This window comes from Melitaea cinxia, chromosome 11 (genome assembly GCF_905220565.1).
Source record: "Melitaea cinxia chromosome 11, ilMelCinx1.1, whole genome shotgun sequence".
Taxonomy (NCBI): Eukaryota; Metazoa; Arthropoda; class Insecta; order Lepidoptera; family Nymphalidae; genus Melitaea; species Melitaea cinxia.
The window spans coordinates 16,410,106-16,422,507 of record NC_059404.1 but is presented as its reverse complement, the minus strand read 5'-3'; the positions used below and the strand labels follow the sequence as shown (position 1 = coordinate 16,422,507).

Below are 12,402 nucleotides of genomic sequence, written 5' to 3'. Positions count from 1 at the left end.
TTGGGGGATGTGTCTGGGTAGTTGTGGTACTCTATGTGACCGATTCTGTCTGCTCATCACTACCGCATCGGGTGCCTGGCTTCGGAGGGTAGCGGGATCCGAGGCACGGTGCCGCCGCTGGCCGACCGTAGGAAGTTGGGGGCCCAAGTAGCAGGAAAGCCACCTGTAAAAGGCTGCCCCGCCACCTGACGAAAAATCCCAGAATGATCTACCTTGCCGGTTGGCGACTGGAAGGGAGGACCAGGTAGCCATTCTGGGGGGGCTCGGGCGTCCCCGCGGTCTCCGCGTCAGGCTCCCTCTGTGCGGCGGTGTTGAGTCTGACACCTGGTAGGTAGGATGCCGCCTCGTCCAGTTCGCGTTCCCCAGCACCTATTCACTCCCCATGAAAGCACACAAGAATAAAAAAAGATATACACAGCGGCTGCACGTCCTCCCACTGAAAGTACACGTCTCTAACATCCGAGGTCTGCACTCCAATCTCGAATCTGTCCACCACCACCTAGAAACAGAAAAACCGCAGCTGCTGTTCCTCACTGAGACGCAGATCAGATGTCCGGCTGACACGGCGTACCTCAGCTACCCCGGGTATTCTCTGGAGCACAGGTTCATACCTCGTGCCGGAGTCTGAGTGTACGTCCGTGATGACATTTGCATCAAGCGTCTTAAGCACCTTGAGACATCCAGTTACTCCATCCTATGGGTTCTAGTGGACACAGGACAGGAGAAAATCCTGTATGCCTGTGTCTACCGTTCGCACAGTGGAGACGTGGAGACAACTCAGTTATGTGACCATCTTACCCTAATGGCGGATAAGGCTTGAGAGCGTTACCCTTCGGCACAGTTAGTCATCCTGGGGGACTTCAACGCCCACCACCAGGAGTGGCTGTACCCATACCAAGTGACCGACCATGCTGGGAGAGAAGTGCGTAAACTAGCCTTGACGCTGGACCTCACCCAGCTTGTAAATTGTGCTACCAGGGTACCAGACGTAGACACTCATACCGCCAACTGCTTAGACCTATTTTTAACAACTGATCCAGACAGGTACTCAATAACAGTTTCTGCACCACTGGGTACTTCTGACCACTGTCTGGTAAAATCAATATCCGTCTGTTCCCCACCCGAAGAATCCCCATGTGGCCCAAGACGGGTGTGGCGATATAAGGCAGCGGATTGGGATGAGATGCGTCACTTTTTCTCGTCCTATCCTTGGCGAGAGGCATGCTTTTCTTCTGATGATCCGTCGAGCTGCGCTGAAGCCATTACCGCGGTTATTCGCCAAGGTATGGAATATTTTATACCATACTCTGACGTAGCGACGAATGGAAAAGCTCGCCCATGGTTTGATGTGGACTGCTATCGTGCAGAAGCCAAAAAGCGGTCGGCATACACTGCATGGGCTGAAGCTCGAACGCGCAAGTCTCCGAATTCTCGGAATTTGAAGAAAGCTTTTAACCAAGCCGCCAAGTCATGTAAAAGGACGTTACGCAGGGCTAGATTCAACCATATCAGCCGCATTGGGGCCAAACTAGCTTCTTACCCTTCTGGGAGCAAAGCGTTTTGGTCCCTGGCAAAAGCCGTTGAATCTAACTTTTGTCGGCCGTCACTTCCACCATTGCTGAGGACCGATGGATCACTGGCCCATTCTGCGAAGGAGAAAGCAGATTTGTTTGCATCTCTTTTTGCTGAGAACTCGCGTCTGGATGTTGCAGGAAAAGCTCCACCAATCTCAACTCGTGCTGACTGCATTATGGCAGAAGTACGCATACGCCAAAAAGAGATCCTTAAAATCCTGCAAACTCTAGACGTGAACAAGGCCAGCGGACCGGACGGTATACCAGCGATAGTCCTGCGTACATGTGCCCCTGAGTTGTCTCCACCTCCTACACGCCTTTACCGCCTGTCACTTAAGACTGGCAAAGTGCCGAAGTCTTGGAAGCTTGCCAACGTGCAGCCTGTGCCCAAAAAAGTCGTGCAGACCCTGTCAATTACCGTCCCATCTTGTTCACGTCCATACTCTGTAAGACTATGGAACGTGTACTGAACAACAAACTCTTGGCCTACTTGGAAGGTAACGATCTCCTCAGCGACCGGCAGTACGGTTTCCGCCAGCACCGTTCGACTGGGGACCTTCTAGTGTATGCCACACATATATGGAGTGAGGCCATTGACAAACACGGCGAAGCACTTGCCGTGTCTCTCGATATCTCGAAGGCCTTTGACAGGGTTTGGCACGCGAGCCTTATAAGCAAGCTTCCTTCATATGGTATTCCACCTGGCCTTTGCATTTGGATTTCTGACTTCCTGAGCGAACGTTCAATACAAGTTGTCCTTGACGGGTACTCGTCGGACCAAAAGGCTATCGACGCCGGTGTTCCTCAGGGATAAGTCTTGTCCGCTACCCTATTCCTGCTGCATATTAACGATCTGCTCGTCACCGGTACCTTTGGGTATGCTGACGATAGCACAGTGACGGATAGATACTTTTCGAGTGCAAGGGCTAGTAAGGATGTTATCCAGTCTTGTCGAAAGGATATGGTCAGCCGCTTGAACGTCGCCCTCCAGGCAGTCTCCGAATGGGGCGATGCCAATCTGGTCACGTTCAACGCTACAAAAACACAGGCGTGTGTGTTCTCCTCTAAACGGAGCCCTTTACACCTAGCTCCGACTTTCCGGGATGTTTCTGTGGAAATTACCGACTCCCTACAGCTCCTCGGTGTAGAGCTATCGTCCAATCTGAACTTTGGGCAACACATCGAGTCCAAAGCAAAAACTGCAGCAAAAAAACTAGGTATTCTCTCTAAGGTCAGGCGTTACTTCACTCCAGAACAGTTGCTTCAACTGTATCAATCACAAGTTCGGTCTTGTATGGAGTATTGCTGCCATCTTTGGGATGGATCCGCCAAATACCAACTGGCAACTTTGGACTCGGTGGAAAAACGAGCTAAGAGACTCATAGGTGACCCTACTCTGACAGACACTAAGTTGCAGAGTCTCGATCATCGGCGTAGGGTAGCTCGTCTGTCGGTGTTCTACAGAATATATTTCGGTGAGTGTGCGAAGGAATTGCACGATCTAATTCCTCCAACAACCTTCCGCCATCGGGACACTAGGCGCGGTCGATCGTTCCATCCTTATGTCATCGATATGCCACCCACGCGCACAAAACGCTTTGGCTCTACTTTCCTGATGCGCACAGCTAAGGAATGGCACTCGTTGCCCGCGTCTGTGTTTTCCGAACGATACAATCTGGGTGCCTTCAAGCCCAGAGTGAATAGGCTGTTATTAGGCAGGCATGCTCCACCTTCGACCGCATCGTCACTTAACATCAGGTGAGATTGTGGTCAAATGCCTGCCTATTTGTCATAAAAAAAAAAAAAAAAACACGCATGAGACAGTCCTGAACAAGTATTTCGGTACACCAATGCTCAAGATGTCGAACATGAATATAGCTAAATGTATTCTTCGGCGAGAATCCATTTTGAGGATATTTGTTTTTCATTTAAGACGGGTGTGACACGCGTTCGAGGCAACACGCCAAAACAATAACGTGCATTTGACGTTCTAGCAAGTTAACACGGTCAAAACACAGTAACGCAAAAAACGCGTAAAGTAATTTGATTTTCAACTGAATCCGAGAATTTGAGAAGGAGGCTTACAGGCCTACGAGGCTTAAAATACTAGGCCTATAGACTTAAAACATGATGTGCCCTACGATAACATAAAGTTTTACATTTTTTTTTATTACAATGTGGTTATAGAATTTTTAAGTGACTTCAATCAATGATAGCCATAGAAATAAAAACAGCGCTAATAATTCTCATCCAAAAATAACGTAAATTGTCTCTTCCAATAGTAAATATAAACAAACTCGTGTTATCACCTAAAAAGGAAATTGAAAACGTGCGAAATCCTCGAAAAATGGCTATCTTCAAGAGTTCGGTATCGTAAAGAAACTGTTTGGTGTTGACTAAAACTTTTGTCACACTGGATGCGAACTCAGCTTTTTTATAAAACTAGATAGGCAAACAAGCGTACTCATCTATATGGCGATTACCGTAGCTTATACCGGAAACATCAATAATATTTTGATTTGTCTTCAAAGAAAACTTCGGAACAGACTCTGACTCCAATTCTGTTTTAGGTTTCGAATTCGATGATCCAAGTTTGAAAACTCCGACTCTGACTTCGGTTCCCTATTTACCTCCGTTTAAATATACACACATGTATAGTTTTGTTGCTGTCCAATAATTACAGAATCCAATCCAATAGTAATTGCTATTGGATTTGACATTAGACCAATTACGAATAACAATGAAATAAATATTTTAATAAATTACTATAAATAGCTATTTAATCTATAATAAATAACAGCCTAATTCGCGACAGACCGCGACGTTCTAATTGCTTATTACCAATATAAAAAATTAAAAAAAAAATTAAGCAACTCAAAAAAAAGTTCAAAGAGAACAAGTTCTTAATTCAACTGTATTTTTTGTGTACGGATTTTGATGATACTTTTGCAGTCAAAAGTACATAATTAAATTTCAATCAGAGAGAAAATAATAATCGTTACATTTTATCGAATTCTTTGAATTTGACTTCTATTGAGTGTAGACATTACATTTTGTAGCGAGCCCTTTAGCCATAAACAACAAAGAAAGCGGAGGGGATCGTAAACGTTTCCCTTGTCGTCGAAAGCAGTTGTTTTAGGTTCAGAACCAATTACATCACGTCCTACAAACTGAGTATCTTCACAAAAAAATAAATAAATTAACAAAACCATGTTATGTGGGTTTTAGTCGCAGCTTTCTACAAAAAAAATGTAGTCCGGAATATTTTTTTTTTGTTTTATTACTTGTAGAAAACCCATAGAAATATACAAACCTACCATGTATGACGATGTGTAGACAGATAAATAGTTATATAAATCTCTAATGTACTATGAAAAAAAAATGCTAAAATCCGAGTCAGAGGGATGTAAGAAGTGAAATAAGTAGTAAAGTAGAAATAATTTTGATTTTTTTTAAATTTTTTTTACTTCTCGTTTGTCTGTCATATGCTTATGTCCCTGGTCAACATATACGATACTTTTGGTCCCGAAAAATTAAAGAGTTGCCGTGGGATACTTAAATTGATGGCATAATAAATACCATGTGACAATGTCGCGGGCATCAGCTAGTACTTTATAAAATTTGGGAGATACAAAAACATGTTACGTTAACTTAAATCAGATTCAATAATTTATTCAAGTACCGAAATTAATTTTTAATTAGCGAGAAACACCGAATTCAAACTTATAACAGCTAAGTTTAAGTTCGGACTTGAATATTAGCATCTGCTGAGAAGTATTTACAAATCTTAAACTTTTAAGTAAAATGATAATAGAAACGTCGAAATAGAAAATAAATAAATGTAAATGAAGCGTTTCGCTTTGCTCACTTGTAGAACAAAAACACTATTGTAATGCGAATGCCGACAGGCCATTCTAATCGATTACAAAATCTATTCAACAACCCGCTGTACCCTTTCGCGTTGCTATGTTTTTCTTTTTCATTTTTTGGTCGTACCAACTCAGAAACCTTTGTGAGCTCATGCACAACACTTTGCTAAACATCATGACGTGATCAAATGCATAGTTTACGATTTTCTACAAGACTAGCTGTGCCCGCAACTTCCTCCGCATGGAATTTAATAAAAAGCTATTGTTCAGTTTGCAGAGTTATAAAATAAATAAATTTCTAAAATAAAAGTAGCCTAAGCTACTCCTAACTACATCGGCTATCTGCCAGTGAAAGTGCCGTCAAAATCGATCCAGCCGTTTCAGAGATTAGCCGGATCAAACAGACAGACAGACAGACAAAAATTGTAAAAAATGTCAATTTAGTATATATATCGTGTATACATTCACATGCATTAAGTAAAAAGCGATTATTTTAATATTAATAACCGACACTCCAATTTTATTTATTGGTACCTATAGATATACAGATAAATATTAATTATATATATATAGATTAAATACCTACACATTTCAGTCGATATTTTTTTGCTATAAATATTGATTACCGATATCGTTTACACAATACCATTGAAAGTTATTCAAAAATAAAAGTAAAATATAATGAGAAAAATCATCCTTTGTGAATAACGAAACGATCTCATTTTCAACTTAACTTTGAAGTTTTTCACTTTTTTTTTTCCATAAATTTGCAAGAAATATAAAAAACAATCCCTTTCATTAGTATTGGCTTTGTTCTCGTTTAATCTTTTATTCATTAGAAACACAACAAAGGTTCTATATACTGAATATTATTTTTATAAGTTTGTATCGTATATACTTATAAAAATAATATTCATATAACTTATTTAAAATACATATATTTATTAAATTAGTCATATTCATTATTTTGTTTTGTTTTATATTTAAAGGCATTAGAAATAGTCTTAGAGGTAAAAACAGTTATTGTTCAGATCAGGTATCAACTTCTCATAACTGATTTAATAACTTTAAATAAAGCAATAATCTACAATAATGTTGACGTTTCTAACCAGTCAAATATTAAAGATCAATGTATACAAAACAAGGCTTAAACCTATATTTTACGAAGACGAAACCAGTTCTAGTTCAATACTGTTAAATTTATATGAGAAAATATTATTGTTAAGAAAGGTCTCCAATGGAAAATTTGTTATTTATTCGACTATAATTCTAATCTTAAACGAGTAGTCAATAAAGGTCAGTCAGTATATTGTTACAAATCATAAAGCACAAAGTATCCAGCAATTTATTTCTCTTTCTAAAGACATTGTGCGAAAATAAAATTGATAAATTAATACCAAAGTGATTGTAGTAACTTCAGGTTTTCTTTTAATCAAATTGTAGCTGAAAACCATTCCAACGAAATTCGGTTTTAGTTGAAAAATAAACCGGATCGAAACCGGTCCATCAGTTGGAGAACAATGCCAAAGACAGACACAGAAACAGACATTGGTGTTAAACCAATAACACCCTTTTTTGTGTATGTCTTAAAATATTTGAAACTCGGCTATCAAAAGATCACAAAACCATCATCTTCAATTGCGTACATCCGCGTATCACCATGTTAATATTATACATAGCATTCAATACAATTGTATAGTGTTATGTTTTTCGTTCATACCAATTTTATATTTATATTGTATTGTCTCTGTTAACCACCGGAACAATACTTGACGTTTAATGATATCATTTATACTGAAATGATATTAATATAAATATATTTATTACGCTTGTGTATTGTGCGTGTTTCCGGATTCCGATACACGAGAAAATCCAACTGAGGGCCGTTGAGTGTAGAGCGTATATTTATTTTCTTATTTGCTACCGTAACGCCTTCATTCTTCAGGCTACCATAATTTTCGAAGCACGACAATGGTGGACATGACAACAAAAGCCATTCACAAAGGACTGATAAAGGAAGCAATTTTCGTGATTTATATACAATAAAGGCAGTAAAACTTATACGGTAAGTGACTATACGACCTACGACGTTCGATTATTCCATCGAGGTATTATTTTCCTGTTAAAGTCTAAGTTTACTAAATTAAAAAGTTGTACTTATCGATTTTAATTTATCAACAGATATTTATAATCTTGGTTCAAAAGTGATTTGCTGTCGTATATTTTTTTCAAATATTATTCACATTATTCGTCTTCCTTTGGGACTTTCTGGATTAAGTAAAATTCTTTATGACCTCACAACATAAAAAAGTAACAAGCAGTTTTAAAATAATTTATGCCTTAGTATGTTGTACTCGCTACATTTCATGCAATTGGTCTTACACCTCTAGTTATTAAAATATCAAGTGACTAAATTAATAATTCCGTCTGATTACATCCCATTGTTAGAATCCACCTCTTTATAACATATCCGCCACGCTGCTGTGCTGAGTAATTTCCCTAACCCCAGTTAGTACACTATGATGTGATCATAAGGACGAACTATTAGTTATTTCCGGTTTATATGCTCTCTGAGGCACGGTTGAGATTTTTGCATGGACATGTACTCAGATCAGACACAAATTTTCCTAGATATACAAATATTTGTCGTGACCGTTGACGATTCTCATATTGCCACAACAACTATTGTCAAAAGATATAAAAATACAAACAAAAAGTTTTTATAACTTAAAATACATTTAGGAATCATATTTGCATCACAATTTCTTATTGTAATAAAGCCTAGGATATAAATACTTGTGAGATTTTTTAAATGATTTCAGCCTTTTTCATGCCTATTACCTTGTGTAATGACCTCAATGGTCGACCACCGGAAGCTTACATCACTACCCTCGTTACTGCCGAAATGTACCTAAAGATGTTTTATGACAATAATATTATTTCTTATTGTCATGCTATTCAATATCCCAAAGAACAGTTTGACACTGTCATTTTCGAGATAAAGCGGCCAAATCGAGTAACATGTTGGATAAAGACGTTGTTTTGTTAAGTTACCACAACATTTACTTAACGTATATTTTAGTTTTTTACGTTTACATGAAGGAATTGACCATATCAAAATGTTATACAATTAGTTATATATATATTTTTTTGATGTACTCTTATTGTTAAAACGTTATTTCAAGTGATATCTCTTGACCTACAGTCGACAACTGTATTATAAATTTTCAATGGCACATTGGGCAATTTTGAATCTCCCCAGACGATTTTTTATAATACCTTCCGAAAGCTTAGTCCTTGACATATAAAATGTTATGTTATATTGCTAAATGAAATACTAAAAATATCTTCAATGATCTTTATAAATCTAGACGCCGAGTTGTATTCAGACATCGAATCCGAAGAATCTATAATTGATTGAAGAAGGAATTCGATTTCGACCGCTTTTATGAAAGCAATAAAGTAAAAAAAGTAGACCCTCGTAAAACATCTTATGATATATTTATTGAAGAATCGTAAAATAAAAAAGTTATATAGTGTGGTTGTCACTGGACATTAAAATCTAATGTAAGGTTTTAGTCAATGGACTTTATAACTATATAACGCTCACGACATTGCTGAGATTGTGCTCGGTTTTTGTAACGTCGAAGCCGGTCTAATGACAAGACAAAATAACAAATCTTTGTTGGTCGCAGTGGATTCTCGTTCTTCTCCATAAGATGGCTGAGATGGCGAAACTAATTACTACATGGTAGTATTAAAGAACAAACTAACATCGTAACTTTCTTCTACCCAAAAACAGTCACAATTAGTGTTGAAACTATTTAAAAGAATTTGTCTATTCAACGATCTTATTTTTAAACGGATTTCTTAAATTATGTACAAATATATTATATACAAAATTAGTGAATTTTTTTTAAACTGCTTACAATTATATGGAAAAATCAAGTAAATGGTGTTAAAAAAAATAATAAAAATGTAAACATATTATCATTCTTTACAATAGCAAATCAACAATCTACTTTACAACTTTAATTTTTTTCGGTATTGCATGGGATCCCATTTACGGGTGATATCCAGGACGCCCGGGTAGGCAGTCCTAGACGGTATATCAGCTTCAGCAGTTGGGGGTGCAATACTGACCGAACCCTTGCGGGAGCCTTCAGCCGTTTTAATTGGAGGGTCCCGGATCTGCAGGAAACAGGATCCCTCCAGCGACATGGGTTCCCGTCCCGGCCCGACACGGGCACGGGGGCGTTACTGGAGGCGCATTAAGTAGCGCCTCCTACGCACCCCCGTTCGTCGCCTGCGGACGGAGGCTTCGTCGGTGGCCTCCTCTCTCATCCGCTCGTCGTTCTCCTTCTGGAACATTACTATCTCGCAGAAGGAGACCGTCGCCTTCCAGGACTCGTCGTCGCCGAGCATCGTGGTGATGACGCTTGGCAGTGACAAGTCCTCTCCGAGGACTGTCATCAGATCGCGACGCAGCACTGCCATCTCGGGCACACCTCGAGGGTGTGCTGAGCAGAGTCCAACGCCGCGCCACAATCGTGACATTCAGTCGTCGGCTCCCTTTGGGCCGCCCGACAGAAGTATTCACCAAAGCAGCCGTGCCCGGTGAGAACTTGCGTCAGACGGAAGGTGAGGGGTTTGCGCTTACGGCGCATCCACCGCTCAAGGACCGGGCGCAAGGCAGCCGTTAAGCGTGTGCCATACGGCTGCTCCGTCAGGTCCTCCCCTCACCTCCGCATTAGCGCTTCTTACCCCATCCGGTGCACCCGTAGGATCCCGTCCAACGTGGGGTTCTCACCGAGAGCCCTCCTACCCGAGACGTATGAGTAGGTCTCGGCAAGGACCTCCGCCACGAGCTGCCACGGGGGGTCGCCGGCTAGCAGTAGATGCAGTCCAAGATACCGTACAGTACCCCCGGATCACCCTCACCGCGATGATCCTCTGCGCTTACAACTTTAATATGAAAGTCAAAGGTTAAATACACCAGGAAAAATTATACTAATTTATATTTATTTACAAGTTAATTGATGTTATATTTGGGTTTTCTGGAAGAAATGGCTAAAGAGGCCAAAAGTCCGCTCATCATACTACACTTTTTGTAACTATCTTGAAAATATATTTAACGTGTATCACGCAGTTGTGATAAACTACAAAATTTAAATAAATGAAGAAAATAAAATCAATGAAATATTGTCTTAAGATAAATAGCGAGTGATATTAATTATTTGTAGAAAAAAAACGTAAACTGAACATTTAATCAGATGATTAAGAACCGTTCGAAGAGTGAATACGAATTAATGACTCGAATTTTACTTATAATTCTTAATTTTTCTAAATGTATTTCTTAGTGAAGAAACTCAACACCTATTAATAAATTAAGCACAATAATAATTACATGAATTGATTTATAAAATATACTTTAAAAAAATGAATTAGAAAAGATTTTTTTATACACATTATATCATTTTTCATTCATCGTCTCTGAATTTGAAATTAATAATTAATTTCTGTATCTTATTTCCACATAGCGTTTACAATATATTTGAAAAGCGTACGATTTTGACTCAAGTATAACGGTTTCTGAAACAGCTGTGGAGTCAATTAGGCAGATACAAGATAAAAAGAAAAGTTCATTTCTTTTGCCTTGAGAATATTTTATAGGTATAGTTAATATTATAATTGAATTATTTTTGAGATCACTAATAATTAAATTTAAAAAATACTATTCAAGTCTTGTAAATTAATTAAGTAGTCACCATCATATCATATTTATATTGATTTAAAATGAATAACTGACACCCGTTTTGGTGAACTCGTCCTAGACACCTGATAACAATGGGGGGATTAAAAAGCTCTTAAACTTCATTGAAGCATCCTTTATTGCCTAAGACTTTTTAAAGTAAGACTTCTTATGCGCAGAGGGTAAAATTTTTACGGATAAAACGGCAACGATTTGATGAAACGGCAACGTTTTTGTCGATGGCGCTGGAACGGAAATCTAAAGCTTTAGATTTGTATAATGTAAACGAGACTTAATAATTAGTTTGCCAAAAAAGTTTCACTTCTGACGTGTGTACTTTGTATGCATACACTTTTTTAGATATAGTTGATTATAATTTATAGTAAAATATATGACTAATGCTCCAAAATGTTTACAGACTATAAAATCATAACCTATTTTAACATAAAAAGTTAATATTGATCTTAAGCCTCTTCAAACCTCTTTAGAATTTCGTATGTGTTTTCTCTTTATAGTCCTGGCAGTATGAATGTAATTTCCACAACTCAAAGCTCAAAGAGAGGATTATTCCCGTCAGGTGTGGTTTCTTTGACAAAGCTCTGCTATTCAATACACTCTGACCACTCAACCTCGAGCTTTTGCAGAGCTTAGATCAGATTTTGTACCGTATGATGAGATAAGACGTTGACTTCTCATAATATATATGTATATATATATATATATGTATATATGATAGTTGAATTTTTTTTTATAATTCAAATTTATTTTTGTAAACAGTTTAATTTAATTTAATTACTTTTTTGACATAATCGTTACACTTTTGACATTTTAGAGAATTTTGAGAAAGTTATATTATAATTAGTTGTAAAAAATATATTATCATTTCAGCCTATCGCAGTCCACTGCTGGACACAGGCCTCCACAAGTTCGTGCCAAAAATGGCGTAAACTCATGTGTTTTGTCCATAATCACCACGCTGGGCAGGCGGGTTGGTGACCGCCGGGCTGGCTTTGTCGCACCGAAGACGCTGCTGTCCGTCTTCGGCCTGTGTATTTCAAAACCAGCAGTTTGATGATTATCCCGCCATCGGTCGGCTTTTCAAGTTCCAAGGTGGTAGTAGAACTGTGTTATCCCTTAGTCGCCTCTTACGACACCCACGGGAAGAGAGGGGGTGGCTAAATTCTTTACTGCCGTAGCCACACAGTAG

General features: G+C 38.8%; 1 protein-coding gene across 1 annotated transcript; it reads left to right on the top strand.

Moving 5' to 3' along the window:
• Positions 1 to 382: 382 nt before the first annotated feature.
• Positions 383 to 6,594, top strand: LOC123657655. Its single transcript, XM_045593176.1, has 3 exons — positions 383 to 622; positions 842 to 1,957; positions 6,433 to 6,594. Exons 1-3 carry the CDS (start codon positions 383 to 385, stop codon positions 6,592 to 6,594), a joined length of 1,518 nt encoding a protein of 505 aa, XP_045449132.1.
• Positions 6,595 to 12,402: the final 5,808 nt, after the last annotated feature.

Coding starts and splice junctions, on each gene's coding strand:
- LOC123657655 (XM_045593176.1), top strand. CDS start 383: ATGAAAGCACACAAGAATAAAAAAAGATATACACAGCGGCTGCACGTC. Junction 623..841: donor GGTTCATACCTCGTGCCGGA/GTCTGAGTGTAC, acceptor CCTTCGGCACAG/TTAGTCATCCTGGGGGACTT. Junction 1,958..6,432: donor AGCTTGCCAACGTGCAGCCT/GTGCCCAAAAAA, acceptor TTATATTTAAAG/GCATTAGAAATAGTCTTAGA.